The sequence below is a fragment of the Cuculus canorus genome, chromosome 31 (genome assembly GCF_017976375.1).
Source record: "Cuculus canorus isolate bCucCan1 chromosome 31, bCucCan1.pri, whole genome shotgun sequence".
NCBI lineage: Eukaryota > Metazoa > Chordata > Aves > Cuculiformes > Cuculidae > Cuculus > Cuculus canorus.
The window spans coordinates 77,512-104,598 of record NC_071431.1 but is presented as its reverse complement, the minus strand read 5'-3'; the positions used below and the strand labels follow the sequence as shown (position 1 = coordinate 104,598).

The 27,087-nt window shown below is 66.5% G+C and overlaps 3 protein-coding genes across 4 annotated transcripts; all 3 read right to left on the bottom strand.

Annotated features, from left to right (window-relative positions):
• Nucleotides 1–250: 250 nt before the first annotated feature.
• On the bottom strand, nucleotides 251–3,310 carry LOC128849605 (uncharacterized). Its single transcript, XM_054051992.1, has 6 exons — nucleotides 3,170–3,310; nucleotides 2,516–2,721; nucleotides 1,711–1,787; nucleotides 1,049–1,226; nucleotides 655–717; nucleotides 251–444 (listed from the first exon to the last, which is right to left on the bottom strand). The coding sequence occupies exons 2-6, from the start codon at nucleotides 2,717–2,719 to the stop codon at nucleotides 289–291; spliced, it is 678 nt and encodes a 225-aa protein (XP_053907967.1). The 5' UTR covers nucleotides 2,720–2,721; nucleotides 3,170–3,310; the 3' UTR covers nucleotides 251–288.
• Nucleotides 3,217–20,010, bottom strand: PRRC2A (proline rich coiled-coil 2A). The gene is given in 22 exon segments (XM_054051993.1): nucleotides 3,217–3,352; nucleotides 3,450–3,520; nucleotides 3,906–4,007; nucleotides 4,099–4,187; nucleotides 4,685–4,893; nucleotides 5,832–5,980; nucleotides 5,982–6,318; nucleotides 6,320–7,028; nucleotides 7,131–7,836; nucleotides 8,247–8,467; nucleotides 9,107–9,407; nucleotides 9,820–10,019; nucleotides 10,470–10,722; nucleotides 11,037–11,226; nucleotides 11,609–11,699; nucleotides 12,312–12,442; nucleotides 12,957–13,024; nucleotides 13,097–13,209; nucleotides 15,871–16,014; nucleotides 16,634–16,698; nucleotides 18,064–18,238; nucleotides 19,905–20,010. Coding segments are annotated over 22 exon segments (4,434 nt in total). The 3' UTR covers nucleotides 3,217–3,348.
• Nucleotides 20,011–22,329: 2,319 nt separating this feature from the next.
• On the bottom strand, nucleotides 22,330–24,750 carry TNF (tumor necrosis factor). 2 transcript variants are annotated; one of them, XM_054051986.1, is made up of 4 exons: nucleotides 24,347–24,750; nucleotides 23,793–23,826; nucleotides 23,592–23,657; nucleotides 22,330–22,796 (listed from the first exon to the last, which is right to left on the bottom strand). In XM_054051986.1, the coding sequence occupies exons 1-4, from the start codon at nucleotides 24,461–24,463 to the stop codon at nucleotides 22,330–22,332; spliced, it is 684 nt and encodes a 227-aa protein (XP_053907961.1). In that variant the 5' UTR covers nucleotides 24,464–24,750. The 2 variants fall into 2 exon arrangements, with proteins under 2 accessions (XP_053907961.1, XP_053907960.1); XM_054051985.1 differs by having other exon boundaries at nucleotides 23,793–24,484.
• Nucleotides 24,751–27,087: the final 2,337 nt, after the last annotated feature.

Below are 27,087 nucleotides of genomic sequence, written 5' to 3'. Positions count from 1 at the left end.
CTTCCTTTAACCGAAGCCCCAGAGGGGAGAGGGGGCTCACCCCACATGTCTGACTCCCCCCCACATACGTGCCTCCCCCCCCTCCCCAGCCCCACATAAATCGGGGCGGGGGGGGGTCACTGCGGGGGCCGCGGGGGCTCCAGGGCAGGGGGCGGCGCACAGGGGGGTCCCCAGGGCCGTGGCCCGCGGGGAGGTGGGGGGGGCCGGGGCGGGGGGGGCGCCCCGGGCGCGGGGGGAGGGGGAGGGGGGGGCGGTGGCTCCGGGGCTCGAGCGCGGCCCCCCCGCGCCTCAGGGCGGGGCCCGGGGGGGGCGAAGGGGCGCGCGGGGGGGCCGAGGAGGCGCCCGAGCGGCAGCAGCGGCAGCGGAGGGGGGGGCAGCCGCGCCCGGGGGCGCCCCGAAGTTAACGACGGGCGGCACCGCGGGTTCCACCACCGGCAGCAGCATCTGAGGGGGGAGGAGAGTTAGGGGGAGGGCAGGGTCAGTGTGGGGCAGGGGATGCGGGGCAGGGGATGTGTGGGGCAGGGGATGCGGGGCAGGGTCAGTGTGGGGCAGGGTCAGTGTGGGGCAGGGGATGCGGGGCAGGGGATGCGGGGCAGGGGATGCGGGGCAGGGTCAGTAGGGATGTGGGGCAGGGGATGTGGGGCAGCTCAGTACCTGCTGGAAGCTGCTCTGCCCCTGCCCGTAGAACTCCGAGGGCGGTGTCAGCTCCTGTCGCACCTGGGGTGTGGGGGGGAAGCGGGTTTGCAGGTGAAGGGGTGGGGCCCGGACCTGCCCTGCCCACCCTTTGGCCCCACCCCATCACTGTAGCTCCACCCACTCCACACTCCCCTTTTGCTCCGCCCCATCTTTAGCGTCACCCGTGACTCTGCCCCGGCCCTGCCCACCCCCGGGCCCCACCCACCTCCGCCCCGCCCTTTAGCCCCGCCCACTGCTTGCCCCACCCCCGGTCCCCGCCCCTTCGATGCCTCTTCACTCCGCCCCAGGTGACCCCCGCCCCGCCCCTTTAGCCCCGCCCCCGACCGCTCCCCCGGCCCCGCCCCCCCCTCACCTGGAGCAGAGGGGCGTCGGGGCAGAAGGGGCTGTAGAGGAAGGGGGGGGCGGGCGGGTAGAGGAGCCCCCCCTGCGTCCCCCCCAGTTTGGCCATCTCGGGGCCCCCCACGGCCGAGAACTCCAGGAAGGGGCCCTTGAGGGGCAGAGGGGGCAGCGGCGCCCCCACCAGCAGCGGCCTGGGGGGAGCGGGCAGTGAGGGGGGGCAACGGGGGCTGTGCCCGCTGTGGGGCGGAAACGCGGCTGTGGGGCAGAGAGGTGGGAACTCTATACGGGTGCCACAGGGCGGGGTCTTCGGGGCAGGGCTGTGGGGTGCGATGGGGCAGGGCTGAGAGGTGCTATGGGGCAGGGCTGACGGGTGCTACGGGGCAGGGCTGTGGGCCTCTATGGGGCAGGGCTCTATGGGGCAGGGCTGTGGGGGGCTGTGGAGCAGGGCTCTATGGGGCAGGATTGTGAGGTGCTATGGGGCAGGGCTCTATGGGGCAGAGCTGTAGGGCTCTATGGGGCAGGACTCTATGGGGCAGGGCTGGGGGGGGCTGTGGGGCAGGGCTCTATGGGGCAGGGCCGTGGGGGGCTGTGGGGCAGGGCTGTAGGGCTCTATGGGTCAGGGCTCTATGGGTCAGGGCTGTGGGGCGCCGTGGGGCTGCCCCTCCCACCCCGTACCTGTAGGGGGTCATGGGGGTCCCTGGGCGGAAGCCACTGCCGTGGGGCTGGGGGGGCTCCCCAGGGGGAGTGGGGACCTGTGGGGCGGGGGAGAGGTCAGCCTCACAGCACCCCACAAGTGCCGCTCCCGCCATCCTGGGGCTCCCGCTGCACCCCAAAACCCCACAGCTGCCCCACGCATCACTCCCAACCCCTCATCTCTCTCCCTGCCCCCCATTTTCCCCCCCATCTTCCCCCTTCAGCAGCTTCTCCTGCCCCCTAAATTCCCCTCAGCCCCCCATCTCCCCCCAAACCCCTCACCTGCCCCCTTTTCCCCCCCCTGCCCCCCCAAGTATCCCCTCATCTGCCCCCCAGGGCCGTAGCCAGGGTCCCCTTTGCCCTGCGGGGGTCGGGCCGGGGGGGTGACGGGCAGCAGCTCCCAGTCACAGGGGGCAGCGGTGAACCCCCAAAACCCCCGAGCCCAGGGACCCCCCCCCCCCAAATCCTAGAGACTCCCTAAATCCTGGTAACACTCCAAATCCGTGACCCCCTCCCAAATCCTGGTGACCCTCCAAATCCTAGTGCTCCCCCAAATCCCAGTGTTCCCCCCGTCCTAAATCTGTTTCCCCCCAAATCCCACTTCCTCCCCACCCCAAATCCCAGTGCCTCCCTAAACCCTGCATCCCCCGCCAAATGCTGGAGCCCCCCCCTAAACTCTGCCCCCCCCCCTCCAAATCCCATTGTTTCCCCCCACATCTCGCGGCACCCCCCCCAATCCTGGAGCCCCCCACCCTCCCCCCCCCCGAATCCTGCTGCCCCCCCTTACCCCCTCGGCGCTGGGGGGGGGGCGGCAGCACCTCCTTCTCACTTTGGCCCCCCCCCGGTTTTGAGGGCCCCCCCCAGGCCTCTGACACTCCTGTTTTTTGGGGGGGTGGGGCCACCCCCGGGAACCCCGGAACCTCCAGGGGGGGCCGGGCCTTCTCGGCGCGCTGCGAGCGCTCGGTGCCGATGGGGTCCGGGGGGGGCGCATGGCTGGGGGGTGGAAAAAGGGGTGAGGGGGGGTCCCCAAGTCTCCAGCCACAAAACTCCCCTTTTTCAGGTCCCCCAGTAGCACAAGGTGGGAGCCCCGACCTGCCGCAACCCCCTCTTTGGGGCGAGGGGGAGTCATATCCCTCATGGCCCCCCAACCACCCCTTGTTGGGGTCCCCTGTGGAGGGAGGGAGGGTCCTTAGCGCCCACAGCCCCCTTTGTGGGGTCCTTAACCCCCCCAAACCCTCTTTTTACAGGTTGAAACAAGCCCCCCCCCCCCCCGATTTTCAGGGTCCCCCATTAGAGTGAGTCGGGGGGTCCCTACCCCTGTCAGCCCCCCCACCTGCTTTTTGGGGTCCCCCTTATTTACTCCCCCAGCCTCTACTTTTAGGAGCGAAGAAGGTCCCAGTGCCGCCCGCCCCTCCCGATTTTTGGGGTGTCCCCCCCTCACCTTGTTCTCATCAGGGGGTCCCAGGCGTCCCCGCGTCTCGGGGGGCCCCTCGGGGTGGGGGGGGGCGGGCTGTGCCCCCCCCTGGGTTTTGGGGGGCTCAGCCAGGCCCCCGTCGGGGGAGCTGCGTTGGCTGCAGGCGCCCGATGAGCCCCCCGAGTCCACGCCACTGTCGGGGGGGCTCATCTGGGAAAGGGGGACACACAAAAGGAAGAGGGTCAGGACACACCAAAAGTGGGGTTGGCACCCCAATAATGGGTCTGGGCCCCCCCCCCGGGCTCACCTCAGTGCTGGGCACGGCCTCAAAGGCATCGAGCCAGGGCTGCGGGGGGGGCAGCGGCTTCGGGGGGGCACCTGCAGGGAGAGGGCGTCCCCCAAAAAACCCTTTTACGATCCCCCTGTGGAGTATGGGGGGGGGCACAGCACACCTTTGCTCCCCTTTTTGGGGTCCCCCCACGGGGCAGGGACAGTGCGGGGGGAAGATGGGGGTCCCCTTGTGGGGTGGGGGGGGTTCCAGCACACTCGACCCCCCCCGGTTCCTTTTTCTGGGGTCCGAGCCCCCCAAAACCCCCTTCTTGTGCTGAGAGAGGATCCCAGCACACCTCAGCCTTCCCTCAGCCCCCTCGAAAACCCACTTTTTGGGGTCCCACATGGATCATAAGTGGACCCTATCCCCCCAGCCCTCCCCCTAACCTCCATTTTGGGGTCTCCCCCCCGCCCAGTTCCCCTGGTTTCTTACTGGTCTGCAGATGGTTCCAGATGTGGGGGGGCAGACCCTCAGCCGGGCCCGGCCCCCCCCCCCCGGCCCCTCCTCTTTGGGGTCCCCGAAGCCCAGGGGGTCCTGGGGGGCAGGGTGGGGGGGGGCTGTCAGTGCAGGGGGTGGGAACGGGGGTGTCATGTCCCGGCCTCCCCCCAGGCCCCCAAATCCTCACCTGGGGGTCGCGGAGCCGCTCACGGCGTTTGGCCAGAAACCCCCCGACCATCGGGGCCTCACGCAGCGCCGTGGGGCAGGCAGGGGGTGCTGTGGGGAGAGACAGGCGGTGTGGGGTAGCCGTGGGGTGCGGGGGATGATGTGGGGCAAATCAATGCCTGGAAATAGGGCTGTGGGGCAAAGCTACAGATCTGAGGCAGGATGTGGGGCAGAGATACGTGGCAGGGCTGTAGATCTATGGGGCAAGGTGTGGGGCAGGGCTGCAGATCTATAGGCCAAAGCGTAGGGGAGAGGCATGGGGCAAAGCTATAGGGCAGGCTAGAAAGCAGATCTATGGGGCAGAACCTATGAGGTGGAGCTCTGGGTCTATGGGGCAGAATGTGGGTCAGAGCTATGGCGCACAGCTGTGAATATACGACGCAGAGCTATGGATCTATGGAACAAAGCTATAGGGCAGTACTATCGATCCGTGGGGCAAACCTATGGCACAAACATACACAGCAGAGCTGTGGATCTATGGGGCAGATCTACAAGGCAGGATGTGGGGCAGAGCTGCGGCTCTATAGGGCAGATCTATGGGTCAGTACCTGCGGTGGGGGGTCCGCTGGGCCGGGGGAGCATTCCCGGTGCTGTGGGTCGCGCTGTGGGTCCCGCTATGGGTCGCGGCCCCCCCTTGCCGCGCGCTCCCAGCGCCGCGAGCGCTCGCCGGATGCCGCCGGGGTCGCTGGGCTCCACGCGGTCCAAGCGGAACAGCGCTGTGGGGGGGGGCAGCGCCCGCGCCTCCTCGGGGGGGCGGCTGGGGGGGGGGGGCACCGTGAGAGCCGGGGACCCCCTGAGACCCTCGTGACCCGCAACCCCAGTAACCCCCCGCAACCCCCCCCGGGGATCCCCAACACCAATAACCCCTCAGAACCCCTCTCAGACCCCCTGCCCAACCTCCATTCCTCCCCCAAGACCCCCCAATTCTCCCCCCGGATTCCCCCAATACCCCCCATTTTCCTCCCTTCACTCCCCCTCAACTCCCACTCCTCCCTCTTCCCCTCCCCCCGTTCTTCCCCTCAACCCCTATTTCACCCACCCAGACCCCCCAAACTCCTGTTTACCCCCTTTCTTGCCCCTCACTTCTCCCCCTTTGTCCCCTCCAGCTCATTTCCCCCCCCCAATCCCCTTTACCCCCCCCTTTAATCCCCCAAAACCCCCATTACCCACCCCCAGGACACCCCAATTCCCCCCTCCCGACCCCCATTTCCCACCCCCCAACCCTGATTTCCCATCCCAGGACCCCAGAATGACCCTCTCCCAATCCCCGTTCCCCTCCCCCCCACTTTGCCTCCCTCAAACCCCCCATTTTTTCCTCTCCACTCCCCAAACCCCCATTCCCCCCCCTTTGCCCAACCTTATTTCTTCCCTTCTCCCCCCCTTTACGCCCCCTTCGCCCCAACCCCTCATTTCCCATTTGCCCCCCCCAAACCCCCATTTGCCCCCTTTCACCACCCCAAAACACTCATTTCTCTTTTCCCCCCCAAACCCTCACTTCCTCCCCATTTCCCCCCCAGAACCCCCATTCGCTCCCTGAACTATTTCCCCCCCTTTTTACCCTCCTAAAACCCCAATTTCCCCCTTTAACTCTTTCCTTCTTCTCCCCAATCCCCATTTCACCCCTTCTCCCCCTCCAAACGCTGATGACCCCCCCCATGTATTTCCCCTCTCTTCTCCCCGCCCATTCCCCCTTACCTGCGCGTTTTGGGGGGGGGCCACCCCCTTTTCTCTCCCCTGGCTCCTCCTCTCCCGGCTCCGCTCCGACTGCCCCCCCCGCCGCCTCCTCTTTCGTGGGGGGGGGCACTGGGGGGTCCCCCGCCGCCCCCGTTCTGCTGGGGGGGGGGCGCCCCCCGCCCCGTTCCTCCTCCCGGACCCCCCCGGCCTCTGGCTGGAAAAGCTGCGCTTGGAGATCGCCGGGTCGGCGGCGCCGGGGGGGGCCCCCCCGCGGGGTTGAGGGGGGTCCGGCGGGGGGGAGCTCTGCGCGGGGGGGCCCCCAGGAGCCCCTTCTCTGTCGGGGCCCCCCCCGCGGCGCTCGGCCACGTCGCTGCTCTCCGACGCCGTCTCCCACTCCTCGTTCGCTTGGTCCGAGTTGTGGTTGGAGAGGTCGGGGGAGCGCGGGGGGGGGCGCCCCCGGGGGGGGAGCTGCCCCGCGGCGAGGGGGGGCCCCGCGGCGTCCTCCCCGGCCTGGGGGGGCCCCGAGCGGAGGCCGCCCCCCCCCGGCTTTAGCCGCTTGCTCTTGCTTGAGGCGCCGGAACCGCGGCGGTTTGTCCTGCTGCTGCGCTCGGCCGTGGCGGCGCCGCCGGGGGGGTCGCTCCGAACCGCCCCCCCCCAGCGATTTGGGGGGGTCTTTGTCTTCTTGGCCCCCCGCTCTGGGCTTGTCGCCCACTTCCGTTTTCTTGGACGGGGGGGGCCAAGAAGGAGCGCCCCCTCCTCCGCGGCCGCGCCTCGAGGGGACCCCCCGAGGGGTGAAAACGCGCCCCCCCCGCGCCGAAACGCCCCCCCCCGGGGACGGGTAACGGGGGGCCGGGGAGGCGGGTGGGGGCAGCCCCGGCGGCGGCGGTGGGGGGGCGGCGGCGGCGGTTGGGGGGCCCCCCCGGGGGGTGTCGCGGTCGCTGTCGAGGGTCTCGGAGCCCGTCTCGGAGCCGCGCTGCCGCCGCCGCGGGGGGGGCACCTCCTCGTACTCGGAGCCTTCGCTGCGCGTCTCGCTGCCCCCCCCGAAGGCGGCGGGGGGGCACGGCTTGGACGAGGACGGGGCGGGGGGCGGCTTGTTACCCCCCCCCGCATAAAAGGGGTCCGGGTGGTGGCCGCCCCCCCCCCGCACCACCCCGAAAACTGCGGAACTCGCGGCTCCTCCCGCGACCCCCCCGACCCCGGTAGCCCCCCCGGAACCCCCTCCCGCGGGCAAAATACTCGCCTCGGCCCCCCCCGCCCCCGCTGCCCCCCCCGCCTCGGGGGCGCCCCCCCCGCCCCAAAAAGCCGCCCCCCCGCTCGTACGGGGGGGGGGTCGCGGCGGCGGCGGGTGGGGGAGCCCCCCCCCGCGTCCTTGGAGGGGGGGGGCGGCGCCGTGCGGGGACGGCTTCGGGGCCTTGGGGGGTTTGGGGGGGTCCCTGGGGGCAGGGGGGGTCTCCTCCGGGGGCGCACTCCCCCCTCCGGGTTCTTCTTTGGGGGGCGGCGGTTTCTTGATGGGGCCGGCGCGGCGCGGGGGGGGCTTTTCGGGGCGGGGGTCCTCGCCGTGCGGGGGGCCGCGGCGGGGGGGGCGGGGGCCCCAGCGGGTCTCCGTGCGGGCACCCCCCCCGCGGGGTTTGTGGGAGTCGGAGCGGGGGGGGCGCCGCGAGCCGGACCCCCCCGGGTCCTCCTTCGGGGGCCCCCCCACTGCCGATCCCCCCACCAAGGGCGCCCCCCCCTCCTTGGGGGGCTGGGGGGGCTCTGGAGGGGGGAGCGCCACCTTCTTGAGGGGAGGGCTGCTGGCGGGAGGGGGCGGCTCGGGGGGGGGCGCAGCGGCCGGGGGAGAGGGGGTCGGGGTGGGGGGGCCAAGGGGGGCGGGATTGGGGGGGCTCCTCGCTGGGAGGAGGCGGGAAGCGCTGGAGGGGGGGTGGGGGGGGCAGTCCCCCCGACGTTCTCGGCGAAGGGGGGGGGGAAGGCCGCGGCGAAGGGGGGGGGCGGCGGCGCGTCCCGCAGGCGAACGGGGGGGGTCTCGCTCCTGGGGGGTGGGGGGAAATGGGGGAGTCAGGAGGGGCCTGGGGAACCTCAAAACCCTCTGCCCCCCCCCCCCCCCGTTTTACCTTTTTGGGGAGGACCACCACTCCCTAAACCCACTCAGCCCCCCGTTTTCATCTTGGGAGTTGCCAAGCCGCCCCCCCCGAACAGCCCCCCCAAACCCCTGTGTCTCCCCCATTTCACCCTCCAACTGGCGGCCGAGACTACGCTAAATCTCCTTGCACCCCCCCCCAAACGCCCCCCTCCTCCTTTTCACCCTGGGAAGGGGACAGAGACCCCTAACCCCCCAACCCCCCCCGTTTTATCCTTTGGGGGCAGCAGGATCCTCCAAACCCCCTCTGCCCCCCCCATTTTACCCTTCAGGACCCTCCAAACCTTTGCCCACCCCCTCACCTGAGCCCTTTGTCGTCGTCGCCCGGGGGGGGCCGCGGGGGGGCCGGCAGCCCCCGGGGTTCGGGGGGGGCGAAGGTGGCGTCGCTGCCCCCCGCCCAGGGCAGTTTGGGGGGGTCGCTCCCCCCCCCCTGGGGGGGTCCCGCGGTCCCGCAGCAGCGGGGGGGGGCGCTCGAACGGCTCCGAGGAGGAACCTCCACTGTCCGAGCGCTCCCGCAGCAGCCCTGGGGGGGCAATTGGGGGGGTAATTAGAGGGGGGCAATTGGGGGGGGTAATTAGAGGGGGGCAAACGGGGAGAACGGGGGCAAAATGGGGGGAGTGGGGGGGTTAAATGGGGGGGTAGAGGATAAACCGGGAGACGAAGCTACAGGGGGCAAATGCGGGGGAGGAGCAAATTGAGAGGGGGGAAAATGGGGGGGGAAAAGATGGAGGATGGGGGCAAAATGAAGAGTGTGGGGACAAAGCCATCTTGGGGGGCAAATAATAGGGGTTTGGGGCGGCAAATGGAGAGGTGATGAGACAAATACGGGGTTGGGGAGGCGAAGAGAGGTTCGGGGGAGTAAATGAGGGGATGAGGGAGTAAACGAGGAGGGGGGAAAGGGAATCACAACAGGGACAAAATGGTGGGAATAGTACAAAAAACAGCGGGAAAAAGGGGGGGAAATGGGGGGCACAGTGGGGGGAGCCCCAATACCCCCTATGGATCCAGCCCCCTCCCTCACAACGCTATGGGACTGAACACACCCTGCTATGGGTCCAGAGTCCCCCCACCCCACACTATGGGGCTGAGCCCCCCACATTATGGATCCACAGCCCCCCCGGCTATGGGGCTGAATCCCCCCTGCTATGGGGCATCCCCTTACCAGAGGGGTGCACGCCGGGGGGGTAGAAGTCGAGGTGCCCGCGGGGGGGCAGAACGCGGGGGTCGAGGTAGGGGGGGATCAGCATCCAGCGGGGGTCGAAGCCCATCTGGGGCAGGGGGGGGGGCCCGCCCCAGCGCCCCAAACAACCCCTTGGGGGGGGGCCCAGCCGCGGGGGGGGGGCGGCGGCGGAGGGGGCGGCCCCCCCGGACCCAGAGCCGCCAGGCTGGGGGGGTTCTGGGGGGGCGCGGGGGGGGGGCCCCAACTGCTGCCATTGCTGCTGCTGCTGCTTCAGGAGCTGCTCCTGGGGGGGGGAGGAAGGGAGACAATTACCCCCACAGACATCCCCCCGATCACAATTGCCCCCCAGGACCTCTAAATAGCCCCCGAGAGCTCCCAATCACCCCGAAACCCCCTCAATTGCCCCCCAGGACCACTAAACCCCCCCAAACCACTCAGTTTGGACCCTCCAATTCCTCCCCCCCACCCAGTTGCCCCCAGAGCCTCCCCAACCCACCCAGACTCCAAACAACCCCCAATTCCCTCCCCCCCAATCCCCCATTACCCCCCCTCAGCCCCTCAATTCCCACCACCACCCCCCCCAATTGCCCTCCAGGACCCTTAAACCCCTCCAGCCCCCCTATTCCTCCTCCCGGACCCCCATTTGCCCCTCAGGACCCCGAATTCCCCCCCCCAGATTCCCCTTTGCCCCCCACCTGCTGCTGGCGCTGGAACCGGGGGGGCAGCGACTTCTGGTACTTGGGGTACGGGGGGGGCTGGGCCGGGGGGGGCCGGGCTGGGGGCACCCCCCCCTCCCCCTTGGGCTCCACTTTGGGGGGGGCCGGGGGGGCGGGAGGGGGCGGCGGCTCCTCGGGGGTGGTCGGAGGTGCCTCGGGGGGGGCTGGCGGCGGCTCCGCTGTGGGGCAAGGGAGGAATACGCTATGGGGCAGTCCCATAGAGAGACCCTCGCCGCCCCCGTTCTGGGGGTCTCAGCCCTACGCAATGACCCCCTCCTCGATTCTGATAGTCCTAATCCCGCTATGGGGCAGCCCCACAGAATGACCCCCCCAACTCCGAGGGTCCCGGCTCTGCTATGGGGCAGCCCCACAGAATGACCCCCCAACTCCGGGGGTCCCAGCCCCAGAGCAACCACTCCCGTATTATGGGGGTCTCAGCGCCACAGAACAACGCCCCCCCATTCTAGCAGTCCCAGACCCACTATGGGGCAGCCCCCCAAGTCCACACACTCCCCACCAATGAAGCAGCCCCAATCCATGGGGCAGCCCCACAACTTCTCATCCTCCCCCACACCAGCGTGCAGCCCCCCGAGCCCCCACATGCCCCAATCTGTGGGGCGCCTCCTTACCGGTGGGGCTGGGGGTGGTGGGGACGTCCCCCTCGGGGCGCGGTGGGGCCGGGGGGGGTTCGGGGGGCGCGGGGGGGGCGCTCCGGGCCCCACAGCGTTCGTCCAGACGCTTGAGCTTCTCGGCGCAGGCGGCGCGGCGCTGCTCCTGCATGCGGCGCTCCTCGGCCTCGCGGCGACGCCGTGCCCGTGCCACGGCCGCCGACAGCGCCGAGCACGACTGCCGCCGGCGCGCCCGCCACGCCTCGTCCTCGTCCTGCGTGCGAAAAGAGCTTGGGGGCTGCCCCATAGCGCCGAGACCCACGGCTCAGGGACGCGGTGCAGGGGATGCGTTGGCAACCACTGCTGCTGGCGCTGAGCGGGATTGGTGCCCCCCCTTAGCGCCTCTTCTGCCCCACAGCAGCCCCACGGTGCCCCCCTGTTCCCTCCTGCCCCACATAAGCCCCGCAACAACCCCCATTCCCTTTCCCGCCCCACAGCTGCCCCCTATTCTCTCTCCTGCCCCATGGCAGGCCCATGGCTCCCCTCCGTTCCCTCCTGCCCCACGGCTGCCCCACGGCGCGGACTCACCGGGAGGTCATTGGGTTGGGCCCAGCTGCCGCGGTTGGGGGGTGGCGGGGGGGGCGGTGGCCGCGGTTGGGGGCCCGGGGGGGGCGACGGCGGCTCCTTAGACCCCTCTGTGGGGCAGGACTTGGGGGGCGGAGTCTCCTCCTTGGGGGGCGGGGGGGCCTCCGGGGGGGGCGACGGCGGCTTCTCCTGCCTGGAGCGGGAAAAGGAGTTAAGGGGCATCCCACAGCGCTGTGGGGTGAGGGGGAAAAGGGGTGCCCCATGGCGCTGGGGTGGGTTAGGGGTCCCTGGGGGGGGGGGGTTGGAGGGATTTGGGGTGTCCCAGAGGGAAAGAGTCACCTGGGAGGTTTGGGGGGAGTCACTGGGGGTTTAGGGGGTCACGGGGGGGGGGGGGGGGCGCTCAGGGTCACTTGAGAGGGTTTAGGGGGGTCCCTGGGGGGTTTGGGGGGGGCTCTTGGGCAATTCTAGGGATCACTGCGGGGGTTTGAGGGGATCTTGGGGGAGTTGGGGGTCCCTGGGGGGGGTGTTGGGAGTCACTGAGGGGTTTAGGGGTCCCTGGAGGGGTCGCCACTCACCCTCCTCCCTCCTCCTCCTCCTCTTCGTCCCTTCCATCCTCTTCGTCACTGAACTTGAGTTTCTCGGTGTAATCGACCTCCTCCTGCGCCCCTGCAGGGGGGGGGTCAGCACCGCCCCCCCGGGACCCCGAAACAGTCCCCTCGGAACCCCAATTGCCACCCAGAGCCTCCCCAGCCCCCCAACATCACCCCGTTACCCTCTGGGTTCCCCCAAACCTCTCCCCAAATACCCCAAAACCTCTTAAACACCCCAAATTCCTCTGTACAACACCCCCAGCTCCCCAATTCCCCCCCCCAAGCTCCCCCCAAATTCCCCTCTGGGAAGCCCCAACTCCCAGTTCCCCTCTGGGACCCCCCCAGCCCCCCAAATCCCCCCCAGTTCCCCCCGGCACCTCCCTAAATCTCCCCTCTAGACTCCCTCAGACCTCCAATTGCTCTCTAGGACCCCCACAATCCACCCTCAGTTCCCCCCTGGGACCCCCCCAAATCCCCACTAGGCCCCCCCAGCCCCCCAATTCCTCTGTAGGAAGCCCCCAAATTCCCCCTAGGTCCCCCCCAAATCCACCCAATTCTCCCTGGGATCCCCTCAAATCCCCTCAATTCCTTCCGGGACCCCCCAGATCCCTCCAAATCCTCCCCTAGGCCCCGCCAAAAGCCCCCGGTTCCCCCCGGGACCCCCCCATTTCGCCCCAGCCCCCCGTACCAGCCCATCCCTCGTCGTTCTCCTGGTCGAGCTCATCGAACTCGCGCAGCTCGTCCTGTTTCAGGACCGGGGGGCGCGCGGGGGGGGCGGCCCCACGCATGGGGGGCTGAGGCCCACGGGGCCGCGGCAGCCTGGGGGGACAGGGGGGCCTCCAAATCCAAATGCGCCCCAAAGCAGCTCGGGGGGGGACCCCAAACACACCCAACGCCCCCATTTCTCACCTCTAGGGAAAGAAACAAGACCCCAAACCTCCCCCCCATATTTCTCACACCGTGGCGGGGGGCATCCCCAAACCACCCCTCCTCACCCCCGAGAGAACTTCAAAATGCACCGCACCTCCCGTTTCTCACCCCAGAAAGAACCAACAGAACCCTAAAACTACCCCACCTCCCCCATTCTTCACCCCGGTCCCCCATTTTTCACACCTGGGGGGGGCCGGGACCCCAAAACCACCCCTTGTCACCCCCGGGGCGGCAGAAGAACCCAAAAACTGCCCCTCTTCAGCCCTAGGAGAGCACAGAAAAAGACCCCAAAACTACCCCTCTCCCCAATTCCAGCCCCTGGGAGGGGCAAGAGAGCCCCAAAACCGCCCTCTAAGGGCACCCCGAAATGCCCCCTCATGATTTTTCTCCCCCCATTTCTCACCTCTGGGGGTCGGGGCCGCGGTGCGAGCCCTGAGGGTATGGGGGGAACGGCAGATACGGCGGGTACATCTGTGGGGGTGGTCACAGTGAGGGGGGCTGCCTCCAAATCGAGGGATGTGTCCCCCCCAATCTGATACTCACGAAGGGCGGCACCATCCCGCGGTACGGGGGGAATGGGGGGGGCCCGGCAGGCTGCGGCCCCCCCGGCTCGGGCGGCGACTCCTCCGCTGCACGCCCATCCCGCCAGCCCCCACCTGCAGACATGGGGGGGGGGCGAGGTCTGGGGGGGCTCGAACGGGATATTGGGGGGATCTGGAGGACCCTAATGGGCAACTGGGGGGAAGCGCGAGCAGGGATCTCAGGGGCTTGGATGGGACACTGGGGGGTCTGGGGGGGCTCTAATGGGGAATGAGGGGGGTCCAGGGAATCCTAATGGGGTTGGGGGGGGGTCCTAATGGAACACTGGGAAGGTCTACAGGGGCCTGGGGGGGACTCTAATGGGGAATGGGGGGGTCTTGGGGGGCATGGACAGGGCATTGGGGGAGCTGGGGGTCTCTAATGGGCAATGGGGGGGGGTCTGGGGGGGCTCCAATGGGGAACAGGGAGGGGATCAAGGCGGTCGGGTCCTAGCAGGGCACAAAAGGGATCCAAAAAACGCTAATGGGGTTTCGGGGAGGTCTAGGGGGGGCCAGGTGATGCTAATGTGGACTTTGGGGGGGGGGGGGGGGCTCAGGGAGGTCCAGGGAATGCTAATGGGGGTCTGGGGGGGTTCAGGGTGGCTCGAAGGCATCCTAAAGGGGATCTGGGGGGGCTCTAGGGAAGCATCGGGGGGTTTGGGTGGTCCTAGTGGGGCACTGGGGGAGTCTGGGCAGGTTTTGGGGTTCAGAAACAGGAGTCTGAGATCTCCCCATGAGAGCGGGGGCTCAGTGTGAACCCAGACAACGCGTCAACACCGTCCTGATCGCACAGTGGGGGTTTCAAGGTTCGTATGGGCAGGCTTTGGGTTTCAGGGATGGATTTCGGGATTCAGAGACAGAATTTTGGGGTTCACGGGTGGATTTTGGGGTGTCCCCATGAGAACAGGGAGTTTGGTGCAACCACAAGTGACATTTCAGCACCGCCTCCATCACAGGGTGCGGTTTTTAGGTGCTTGGTGCAGGTTTTGGGGTTCAGGGGTAGGTTTTGAGGTTCAAGAGACAACGCATCGGCTCTGTCCTGCTCCTGCATCCGAGCTTTGGGGGTTCAGGGTGGGCTTGGGGATTCAAGGAGAGGATTTGGGGTTCAGTCACAGAATTCTGGGACTCAAAGAATGGATTTTGCGGTCACCCAGCAAAAACCAGAGCTCGGTGTGAACTCTTTGGCACCGTCCCACTCACAGACCGGGGTTTTGAGGGGCTCAGGGTCAACTTTTACGATTTAGGTGTGGAATTTGGGGTTTAGGGATAGGTTTTGGGGCTCAGACGCAGGATTTGGGGGGTCTGAGGAAAGCTTTATGTGTCTCCATGAGTACATTTACTCGGTGGGAACTCAAACGACACACCAGCTCTGTCCTGCTCGCACGGGAGGCTCGAGGACAGGATCTGGGGGCTCTGGGGTGAATTCTGGGACTCAGAGACAGGATTTTTGGGCTCAGGAGTGGATTTGGGGGATCAGGGACAAGATTTTGGGGTTCAGGAGCATTTCAGGGTCCCACAGTGACAACGCGGCCTCTGTGCAGACCCAGACAACACGCCGGCACCGCCCCACTCGCAGGGTGGGGTGTTCAGGACCAGGTTTTGGGGCTCAGGGATAAGATTTGGTGATGTAGAAGCAGCTTTGGGGACTCAGGAGCTGGATTTTGGGGTTCAGGGATGAGATTCTGGGGTCTCATCGTAGAGGCGGGGGGGCTCAGTGCGTACCCAGACAACGCATCAGCTCTGTCCCGCTCGCAGAGTGGGGTGCTGACGGGATCAGGGGCAGGTTTTGGGGCTCAGGGAGGCATTTTGGGGTTCAGAGGCAGGACCTCGGGGTTCAGGGGCAGATTTTGGGGTTCAGGGGTGGATTTCGGGGTTCAGAGGTGGGATTTTGGGTCTCCCCATGGGGGCCGGGGCTCAATGCGAGCCTAGACAACACATCAGCACCGTCCCACTCACGGGGCAGGACGTTCAGGGCTGGATTTTGGGACTCAGAGGCAGGATTTGGAGCCTCAGAAGCAGGATTTTGAGGTTCAGACACAGGATTTTGGGGTTCAGAGGCAGAATTTTGGGTCTCACAGCAGGGGCGGGGGCTCAGTGCGCGCCCAGACAACGCGTCAGCACTGTCTCATCGTAGGATGGGCGGTTCAGGGGTGGATTTGAGGGCCGAGACAGATTTTGGGGCTCAGGGGCAGGATTTTGGGGCTCACTGTGGGGACACTAGCTTGGTGCAAGCCCAGACGATGCATCAGCACAGTCCCTACTTGCGTGGTAGGATGTTCTGGGTGGGTTTTGGGGTTCAGAGCTGGACTTTGGGACTCAGAAGCAGGTTTCTGGGGCTCAGGAGCAGGAGTTGGAGGCTTAGGGGTGGGTTTTGGGGTTCAGGGGCAGGATTTGGGGCTCACCATGGGGGGGGCTTGGTGCGGGCCCAGACCAGATAATGCACTGGCACCATTTCACTTGCACGGTGCAACGTCTGGGGTGGGTTTCGGGGTTCAGGGCTGGATTTTGGAATTCAGAGGCAGGATTTGGGGGCTCAGAAGCAGGATTTTGGGGTTCATGGCAGGATTTGGGGCCAAGCGTGGGGGTGTGGGCCAAGGCGATGCGTTCCACAGTTCCGCTCACGGGGTGGGACATTGAGGGTGGATTTTCGGACTCAGAGGAAAATTTTTGAGGCTCAAGAACAAGATTTTGGGGTTCAGGGTCAGGATTTGGGGGTTCAGAGCAGAATTTGGGGCTCACCGTGGGGGCGGGGGCTCGGTGCGGGCCCAGACGACGCGTCGGCACCGTCCCGCTCGCGGCCGCCCCTCTCCGCCTCGCCGGCCGCCGGCAGGCTGGGAAACTCCTCCCGCGAGAAGCGCGCCGGCAGGATCGGGCCCCGTGCGCCTGCGTGGTCGTGTCAGGAGGGCCCCAAAACCCAGGGGGGTCCCCAGAAACTCAAGGGTAGAGATCAGGGAGCCCCAAAACCCAAGAAGGGGCCCAAACCCCCCACAAATGAGGATCGGGCAGCCCCCAAAACCCCAGAGACGAGAAGAGGTGACCCCAAAACCTGGGGGGAGGGGGGGGGAATCCCAGGGATGGGGGGCACAGGGGACCCCAAAATCTCAGGGAGGCAGTTTGGGCGACCCAAAAACCGGGGGAGGGGGCGCACAAAATCCCTAAAACACAGAGAAAATCCCAAAATCTCAGAAAGAGAAAAAAAGGGTAACCCAAAACCCCTTGTGCGGTAAATATCAGGAATCAGGGACCCAGGGAACCCCAAAACCTCAGGGAGAGGGATCGAGGACCCCAAAATTTGAGGGCAAAAACCCCAGGAATGGGGATTAAGGGAACCCCCAAGAGCCCAGAGATGAAAACTGTGGGCCCCAAAAGCCCAGGGAGGGGGGGCTTGAGGAACCCCAAAACCCCGGGGTAGGTGCCAACCCCCCCAGTGGGCCCCAAAACCCGGAGGGTTCGGGGGGTGGTGAGGGGGTCCCCACATCCCGGGATGGGGGGTGTGTCTCACCATCGGCGTGGGAACCACTGGCCTGCGCCCACGACTTTGCCCCGGCGGGGGGGGGCGGGGGGGGTCTGGGGGGGGCAAAAAGGTAGGTTAGAAAAAGGGGGTGCTAAGGTGTAAGATTGGGGACACAAGGTTTATAAAAGGGGGTTCAAAGAAGATTGCAGAGTGTAGAAGGTTCTGGGGTGTCGGAAGCAGGTGCAGCACAGGAAGGTTTTGGGGTGCACAGGAAGATTTTGGGGTTTAAAGCAAGGTGAAAGCAGCACAGGAAAGTTTTTGGCACGCCACAAAAAGGTTTTAGGGTATAGGAAGGGAGTTGGGGGCACAAAGAGACTTTGGGGGGCAGGAGGTGTGCAAGCAGAGGACACGAGGATTTTGGGGGATCCAAGGCAATTTGGGGTCCCTGCACCCGGGGGTTTCGGGGCGCAAGGGGGGAGCAAAGCAAGACGGGTGGTTGGGGGGGGCTCAGAGAGATTCCAAGAATCAAAGAGAAATTTTGGGGTGCAGGGAGGTGCAAGTGGGGAACATAAAAAGGTTCTGAAACACAAGGAGGTTTTGGGGACACCAAGAGAAGGTTTGGGGAGTTTACAGCTGAGGGTTTTGGGGTGCGAGTGGTAGGTGCACTAGCACAGGGAGGTTTGGGGGCGGTCCCAGAGAGGTTTTGGGGTGCAAGCGGGAGGTGGAGCAGCACAGGGAGGCTCGGGGGGTCCCACCTCCGGGGGTTTCGGGGTGCCAGCCGCGGCACAGCTCTGCGAATCCGGCGGCGACGGCGACTGCGGCGGGGGAGGAGCTGAGGAGTCGGAACTGGAAACGAGGGGGGGAGGATGTTGGGGGGGGCAGCAGGGACACACATCCCCTTGCACCTCAACCCTCCTCCAACACCCCAAACCCACCTGAGCGGCTCCCATTCCCCACAAATGCACTTCGTGGCTCCATGACCCCCCCCAAACCCATCTATGGGACTTGGGGGACGCCACAGACCCCCCACAATGCACTTGATCAGCTCCACGGCCCCTCCTGAACCCCTCTATGGGTCTTGGGGGGCTCCACAGTCCCCGCAAACCCACTTGGAGGTCTCTGTGGCTCCCTCAGACTCACCACCTGTGGGACTCGGTAAGCTCCCACAGACCCCCCCAGATTCACCTGAGGGGACTCCATGACCCCACAATCCTTGGCGGCCACTATGGCCCCCCCAATCCCATCAACGGGACTCGGGGAGCTCTCCAAGCCCCCCCCACTCCCTCCGTGGGATTCCATGGCCCAACCCACTTAGGGGGGCTCCATGGCTCCCCCAGACCCACTTGGGGGGTCTCTGTGGCGCCCCCAGACCCACTTGGGGGGTCTCTGTGGCCCACACCAACCCCGCTGGCGGTCTCCGTGGCCCCCCTAAAGGCACTTAGGGGTCTCCGTGGCCCCCCAGCCCCCCCAGGGGTCACCTGCGGGACTCGGGGGGCTCCTGCCTGCTGGCCCATCCCGAGCCGTCGCGGGGTACGAGGGCGACGTTGGGGTCGTTGCCGCGGTTCTCGGCCTTCAGGCTGGGCAGGTGCGCGGGGGGGGGCATGCGCCGCACGGCCACTTTGCCCAGGCTCTGCAGCCCATGGCGGGGGGCGGCTGGCAGGGGGAAAGGGGGGTCAGGGAAGCCCCCCCGGATCTCACTGCAGCGCCCCCAAACCTTCCCACCCTCCCCCCACACCTCAGTAGGAGAATAGCGTCACTGGTGCTGACTGGGGAACAATGGGTTAAGGGGGGGGGGTTTGCAGGTAAATCGGGGGAGCAGCCATGTGCCCCCCCATCCGCCATACTCTGAGCTCCTCAACACCCCCTGCCCCCCCACACCCAGCCCCCCAAGTCCCCTCACACTCCCATTTGCTGCACACACCTGCAAATCCCTAAGTGTCCCCTAACAGTCTGCAGCCCCCCCATACTCCTGTGCCCCCCCCCAGGCCTCCACGCCCCTAATGCCCCTCAGCCCCCAAACTCTCTTACACCCCCACCCCCATATACCCACACCCCCCAAGTCTCCCCAATATCCTCAATCCCCCCTATCTCACACCAATCCCCCTCACACCCCCCATATACCCAAACCCCCAAACTCCCATATCCCCCTCACGCTCCAGACCCCTAAACGCCCCTCCAGGCCCCCCAGTTCCCACCACACTCTTATGTTCCCCCACATCTCCACACCCGTAACGCCCCTCAACCCCCCAACTTCCCCTATACCCCCAAACCCCATTTCCCCACACCACCCATATTCCTGCTCCCCCACTCCCCCATGCCCCAATATCTTCAGCCCCCCAAGTGCCCCCATAACACTCTCCCCCAAAACACCCTACACCCCCGCAGCCCCCTGGCCCCTCATAACCCCCCACATCTCACACCAAATCCCCCCACACAAACCCAGCCTCCAAGTTCCCCCCATACCCCCATATCCCCCCATAGCTCCGTACTCCTAAGCGTCCCCGAAGTCCCCTCAACATCCTCAGCCCCCCCAGTTACGCCCATACTACCCTCCCCCCAAAACACCCCACACCCTCGTAACCCCACGGCCCCCCACATCTCACACCAAATCTCTCCATACTCCCCACCTCCCCAAGCCCCCCCATACCCTCAACCCCCCAAGTACCCTCACACAACCCTCCCCCCAAAACACTCTACACCCTCAACCCACCCTTCGTAGCCCCACGGCCCCCCACATCTCACACCAAATCCCTCCACACTCACCTCCCCAAGCCCCCAGTCCCCCCAGTATCCTCAGCCCCCCAAGTCCCTCCCCTAGCCCCCCAAGTCCCCCCAGTATCCTCAGCTCTCCCCCAGGTACCCCCATACTACCTCCCCCAAGACACCCTACACTCTCATAAGTCCACAGCCCCCACATCTCACACCAATCCCCCGCACCCTCTCAATATCCCCGCCCTCCAAGTCCCCCCAATATTCTCAGCCCCCCAATACCTTCAAGCCCCCCCAGGTACCCTTCTACCACCCTCCCACCAAGAAACCCTACATCCTCGTAACCCCACAGCCCCCCACATCTCACACCAAATCCCTCCACACTCCCCATCTCCCCAAACCCACAGTCCCCCCAATATCCTCAGCCCCCCAAGTCGCCCCCAGCCCCCCAATATTCTCAGCTCCTCCCCAGGTACCCCCATACTACCTCCCCCCAAGACACCCTACACCCTCGTAAGCCCACAACCCCCCACATCTCACACCAACCCCCACACCCTCTCCATATCCCCACCTCCCGAGTCCCCCAATATCCTCAGCCGCCACCCCTCACCTGCGGGCCGCGGAGCCTCCAGCGCCCGCCCACGGTAGCTCTCACAGAGGCTGAGGCAGGCGTAGCGCCGTCCCTCCCTGCCCCTGGCCGCCGGGCGATCGCTCATCGCGCTGCATCGGCCCGGGCCGCCCCTGCTGGGCCAGCGGGGTCAGCGCCGCCGGCCAGGCCGCGCCAAGATGGCGGCGGGGCCCGCGCCGGGGGGCGGGGACGGAGGCGGAGCGCCCCCCCGCGCCGCTCCGAGCCCTCCCGCCGCCTCGATACCCACCCGGCCGCCTCGGGCGGGCTCCGCTCTCACCGGGCGGGGCTGCGGCGGGCGCGGATCGGGATGCCGGGGAGCGGATGGAGGCGGATTACGGGATGCCCCCCCCCGCCCCCCCTCCCTTTTTTCTCCCGCCCCGCTAACGGCCGTCCGCGCGCAATGCGCATGCGCGGAGAGGGCGGGGCCGCGCGCTCATTGGGGCGACGAGGCGAGGCCACGCCCCCTCCCGCCTGGGCGAGACCATTGCAAGACCCCGGGGGGGGGAAAACTGAGGGGTGAATTGGGGGGTCCGGGGGGGAATTGGGTGGGAACTGGGGGTATTGGGGGGGCTCTGGGGACAATTGGGGGGGAAATGGGGGAGGGTTGGGGGTCCTGGACGGAAACTGGGTGGCAAATGGGGGTATTGGGAGGGCTCTGCTGGCAATTGGGGTGTCCTGGGGAGGAATTGGAGGGTTGGGGCGTCCTGAGGGGAGAATTGTGGGGTAGGGGCTCTGGGGGCAGTTGCGGGGTCCGGGGGGGGGGAATTGCGTTGGAATAGGGGGTATTGAGGGGTCCTGGGAGGGAATTGGGGGGGAACTGGGAGCATTTGGGGGGGCTCTGGGGGGAATTGGGGGGCTGGGGGTATTTGGGGCAATTGGGGGATCCTGGAGGGAGAATTGGGGGGGGAAGGCTCTGGGGGCAATTTGGGTGTCCGGGGAGGGAATTGGGGGGGGAACGGGGGGTAGTTAAGAGCAATTGTGGGAGAATAGAGGGGGGAACGAGATGGTTGGGGGGAAGGGAATTGGGGGGGGGGGGGAGTTTGGGGTCCCTGATGGCAAATGGGGTCCTGGGGGGTCACTAGGGGGACCCCTCCCTCACTCCCCCCAAACAAGGCGCGCGTTTGGCGCGTTCCGCCCCCCGGTGACGTCACGGCGAAGGGGGCGGGAATTGGCGGGGCTCCGCCCCCTCCCGGCTCCTCGTCGCCATGACAACCACGCACCACACACACCCCCCCCCATCAGCAATGGCAACGGGAGGCCGTGGTTGACATGGCAACCGGCGCCTCCGCCGGGGCAACCGGGACCCGTCCCGTCCCCATGGCAACGCGGGCAGCGAGGGACTGGGGGGGCACTGGGAGGGACTGGGGGTGAAATGGGGGCACTGGGAGGGACTGGGATTGGGTTTGTCGTCCCCCCGCTCAACATCCGGCCCTTTCCCGGCATCACCCACCGCCCTGACCCACATGTGGGGCCCACTACGGGATGGGGGGCGTTGCTATGGGGCAGGGGAGTTGGTTGGGGGTCGCTATGGGGCAGGGGGGATGGTTGGGGGTCGCTATGGGGCAGGGGGGTTGGTTGGGGGTCGCTATGGGGCAGGGGGTTGGTTGGGGGTCGCTATGGGGCAGGGGGAGGCACCTGGGCCCCTGCTTTGGGGTTGGAAAGGGGCCGAAATCCTCCCACAATCCCCCCAAAACCCCAGAAAATGACCCAAAACGACCCAAACTGTCAGTTCTCCGTTTCTGGTTTATAAGTTACGACGCGGCCCGGCCGCGCCCCATAAATACATAAATAGAACAATAAATACTCCCCCCCCCCCCACCGCGTTCACTCTGGGCCCTAATGGTGACACAGTTTCTGCTTTCACTGCTCTGCACCCACTCGTTCACTCTGGGCCCTAATGACTGCACAGTTTCCACTCACTGGCTCTGCACCCACTCGTTCACTCTGGGCCCTAATGACAGCACGGTTTCCACTCACTGGCTCTGCACCCACTTGTTCACTCTGGGCCCTAATGACAGCACAGTTTCCACTCACTGGCTCTGCACCCACTCGTTCACTCTGGGCCCTAATGACAGCACGGTTTCCACTCACTGGCTCTGCACCCACTTGTTCACTCTGGGCCCTAATAATGGCCCCCCCACCGCTTCAGCCCTGCCTGGCCCCCTTCACAGTCTCTGTGCCTGTTCACTCCTGTCCCTACTGATGATCCCCATCTCAAACCGCCGCTGACAAGCGTTTTTTTTTGTTCATTCTGGTCCCTGCTGATGATCTGTCACCTCCCGCCACTCTCTGTGCCTGTTCACTCTGGTCCCTACTGACGACCCCTTCCCCCCCCCCAACCCCTTTCCCCACTCTCTGTCCCCGTTCCCTCTGGTCCCTCCCGCCTCCCCTTCCCCTCCCACCCCCCTCAATCCACCCCCACCACCCCGAAATAGGCCTGCCCGCCGCCGTGGAGGTCGAGGAAGCGCCCGGACGTGGTGGTGGCCGCCAGCTGGTCGCCGCGGCGCAGCTGGAAGACGGCGCCTTGGTAGAGGGACTCGAACCAGAGCTGCCGCCCTTCGTCCTCCTCCTCCTCATCGCGGCGGCGCCGCCGCCGTGGCCGCGCTCCGGGGCAGACGGAGCGGACGGCGCTGAGCAGGGGGACGTCACGGGGGTATTCCTGTGAGAAGCGGGAGACCGAGAGGCGAAGGGGGGGTGTGGGGGGGGCGCGGGGGGGGCAGCGCCCGCCATGGAAGGCGGCGGCGGCGTAGACGAAGTAGAGGCCGTCGCGCGGCACCACCAGACGGTTCCCACGCAGCCGCACTCCGTTCCGCACCACCGACGGCGCCACGCGGTCGTCCCACACGAGCGAGCCCGGCGATGACGACGACGAGGCTGCAGGGGGGATGAGGGGGGTCAGAGGGGGCCCCGAAGTCCCCCCGGCCTCGGTTGGGGTCCTAATGGTGGCTCTATATCAGCTCATTCACTCTGAGCCCTAACGACTGTGTGGTTTTTACTCTCACTGCTCTATATCAGTTTGTTCACTCTGACCCCTAATGACTGCAGTTTCCACTCTCACTGCTCTGTACTCAGTCGTTCTCTCTGGACCCTACTGATGGCAGTTTCCACTCACTCACTCTGAACCCACGTGTTCACTCTGGTCCCTAATGTCTACGCTTTCCAACCACTGATTCTCTACCCACTCGTTCACTCTGGTCCGTAACAGCTGCGGTTTTCAGTCAGTGATTCTATACGCAGTTGTTCACTGTGGCTCCTACCGACTACAGCTTCCATCCAGACTCCATACGCACTCCTCCACCGTAGACTGTAACGACTACGCTTTCGCAGCACCATCTTAGCAGTTATTTGTTCACCGTGGTCCATAACGATTGTGGTTCACTCTCGTCCCTAACGACTGCAGTTTCCCCATCACTGACTCTGTAGGTGCTGTTCACTCTGGGCCCTAACGACCGCAGCTTCCGCTCTCGCTGATCGGCACCCACTCGTTCACTCTGGGCCCTAACGACGGCACCGTTTCCACCCACTGACTCTGTGACCCCCCCCAGCCCCACTGTGACACCTCCTCCCAACCCCCTGTCCTCCCCAGAATCCCCTGTGACCCCCCAACCCCCAGCCCCCCTGCACCCCCTTATTGCCCAGCCCCCCCCCCCCATGTTCCCCCCCTCTCACCCACGACGTGAGCGGCCGGTTTGTCCCCACGCGGCGCCTGCAGCAGCTCCGGACCCGGGGGGCCGCCTGGGGGGGGGGGCAGAATGGGGGGACGGGGGGTCAGAATGGGGGTTGGGGTGGGAAAGGGGGGGACAGGGGGTTATGGGGGGTGGGGGCCAGGAATGGGGGTTGGGGGGCACGCAGTGGGGGGGGTGCACTCACCGAGTGCCACCGGCATCGGCGACTCCGTGGGGTCCTGTGGGGGGAGACAGGGATCAGGTGAGGGGGGGACGGACGGACAGACGGACAGACAGACACAGGGCCAGCGACTGCCTGGATGGATGGACACAGGGACAGGGACAGACAGACAGACGGGAGACGCAGAGACACAGGAAGGGACTCGGGGACATGTGGACAGACAGACGGACTGACACAGGGACACACAGACATGAGGACGGAGTGACACGGGGACACACGGACATGGGGATAAGCAGATGTGTGGACGCAGGGACACCCGGACAGACGGACGCGATAACAGGGACACGCACGGACACACAGACACGGGAAAAGAGAGACATGGAGGGACACGGACATACGGACACACAGACATGCAAACAGACACATACGCAGACACACGGACACAGACAGACGCATGGACACACAGACACACAGACACATGGACAGATGGACACACAGACACGTAGACAAATGGACACGCAGTCACACGGACACACGGACAAACGGACACGCGGCCACACGGCGACGCGTCTCCCCACCTCCCGTGTGCGTCGCAGCGCCGCGGAGGCTCCGCCGAGGCCGAGGCTGAGGATGGTGATGGTGACGGCGGCCACGAGGCCCCGGGGGAGCCGTGGGGGGGGCGGGGGGGCGGCCATGGTCCTGCGCTGCCGACGGCCCCCCCTGGCCTTTATGGCTCCCGACACGCCCTGACACGCCCCGACACGCCTCGGAGCTGCGATGCCCCCGGGGGGGCCCCCGGCGTGATTCCCCCCCACGTGGTGCCGCCGACGCCCTCAGTAGGGACCAGAGTTAACGGAAGCGGTAAGGAACGGCTCTCCCTCCCAACACTCTCGCACACGCGTGTGCCGCATCCCACAGCACCCAACACGCGTGTGCAACCCCCCCCAAACCCTCTGGCCTATGATCCCCCCCCAACACTCTCCCCCATAAGGCTCACCCATTGCCCTTGATAGGGACCAGAGTTAACGAAGGCGCCAATTGGCCCCCAACACATTTGCACATGTGTGTCTCACCCCACCCCCTCACACGGTGCCCAACACACGTGTGCGCTCCCCCTGACCCCTCGCTGCCCCCCCTAGACGCTGCCCCCCCACCCCCCGGCTCCCCCATTGTCCTCATTAGGGACCAGAGTTAACGGACGCATTAATGTGCCACCTCCCCTGCCCCCAACCCCCCACCATGGCCCCCAGTAGGTTCCAGAGTTAACGCCTTGATTAACATTAACCAATGCCCCCCCCTTCACCCGTCGGCAGGAAAGCCCAGCCGGGGGGGGGGGGGGGGGGGGCGGATGTGCCCCCCCCCCGAAAAGCGGAACCGTGGGGCCCCGAAACCCCAGAGAGGGCGAAACCACCCCCACTTCCGCCCCCAACCCCGGAATCTCAGCGCCCCACAAGCACCAGGGGAATTTTTTTGGGGGGGGTCCCCAGAGTCGGGGGGTGGGTGGGGAATCCCCCCCGCCTCTGTTTTATTGCCGGGGGGAGTCAGGCAGCTTTTCGGGGGGGGGGGGGCAAGGGAATTTGGGGGGGCGTCCAAGCCCTTTTTGGGTGGGTTTCAAGGCACTTTTGGGGGGTACATGGTGTTTTGGGGGTGCACTGTCCTTGTGGGGAGCATCCAAGCTGATTTTGGGGGGGCACAGTCTCTTTGGGGGCCCCCCAGCAGTTTGGAGGGGGCTAGACCATTTTGGGGGGATCTAAGGCTGTTTTGGGGGGGATCCAAGGCAGTTTGGGGGGTCACAGTCTTTTGGAGGGGTCCAACCTCATTCGGGTGGGGAGACAAGCCATTTTTGTGGGGTCCATGGCTGTTTTGGGGGGCTCCAAGGCAGTTTGGGGGGGTCCATGGTGGCTCCGGGGGGGGTCCCAGGTGATTCCGGGGGGTCCGTGGCACTTTTGGGGGGCCCACGGTGCTCCTGGGGGGTGTCCAAGCTGCTCGGGGAGGGGCACAGCGGTTATGGTCCCATATATTCCCCCCAACTACTTCTCCAGCCCCATATCTGCCCCCCCACTCCATACCTGCTCCCCAGCCCACCCACTGCCCCATATCTGCCCCACATCTGCCCCCTCTGCCTCATACCTGCCCCCCCAAGTGCCCCCCAGCCCCATATCTACCCCCCAGCCCACCCACTGCCCCATATCTGCCCCACAACTGCCCCCCAACTGCCCCATATCTGGCCCCCCACCCCATATCTGCCCCTCAGCTGCTCCCCAGCCCCACATCTGCCCTCCAACTGCTCCCCAGCTGCCCCATATCTGCCTCCTAGCTGCCCCATATCTGCCTCTCCCACCCCCCATTTGGGGTCCCCAGCGCCGTGGGGCAGGGTCCTCCCCCAGAGGAACCCAACCGTGCCCCACCCCCCAGACTCACTGAAGGGCTGGAAATGGTGTTTTTCACCCCAAATCCTCCAGGGAGAGGTCCGAAGTGGGGGGGGGGGGGGGCACGGGGAAGGGTTTGGGGGGCATGGGGGGGACTTTGGGGGTGCCCGGGAGTGGGTTTGGAGGGGTCTGAGAAGATCAGGGGAGGGTTGTGGGGGTCTGGAGGGGCCCAGAATGAGTTTGGGGGGTTTGGGGGTCCTGATGGGGTCTGCGGGGGGGGGGAGGGGGGGGCTGAGGAGATCTGAGGGAGCTTTGGGGGGGTCTGCAGGAGTTTGAGGGGGTCTGGGGGAGTTTGGGGGGGTCCAAGGGGAATTTTGGGGGGTCAGAGCGAGTTTGTGGGTGCTTGGTGGGTGCCTGGGGGCTATTTTGGGGGGTGTTGGGGGGCCTGGGGGCTATTTTGGGGGTGTTTGGGGTGTTTGGGGGGGGCCCAGGGAGGAGATGGGGGTGTTTGAGGGGGGTCGGGGGTCCAGGGGGGGCCTCAGTCCCTCATATACGCCCGCAGGCGCCGCTCCCAGATCCTCTCGGCCTCCTCGGAACGGGGGGCCCGAACCCCCGCCCCCCGTTTTCCCCCTTCACCCCCTTTCCCCCCCCTTTTTCCCCGCCGGGGGGGGTTCCAGGCTACAGCCCCAACATCCCCAGGGCCAAAGTGGGTGACGCGGGGGGGACCCCCGTCCTCCCCCCAACCCAACCCCCCCCGGTCGCGTTTGAGCCGCGTGGGGATGGGGTTGGGGGTGCCCTGACCCCCCTTTCCCAGGCCCCCCCCCTCCCAGCCCCCCCGCAGCAGCATCCGGAACCCCAAATTGGAGGGAGGAAGGTGGAATTTGGGGAGGGGGGGCGAGGGGGGGGGCGCCCCCTCCCTCAGGGCCAGAAGGTGGGAGGTGGAGGTGATG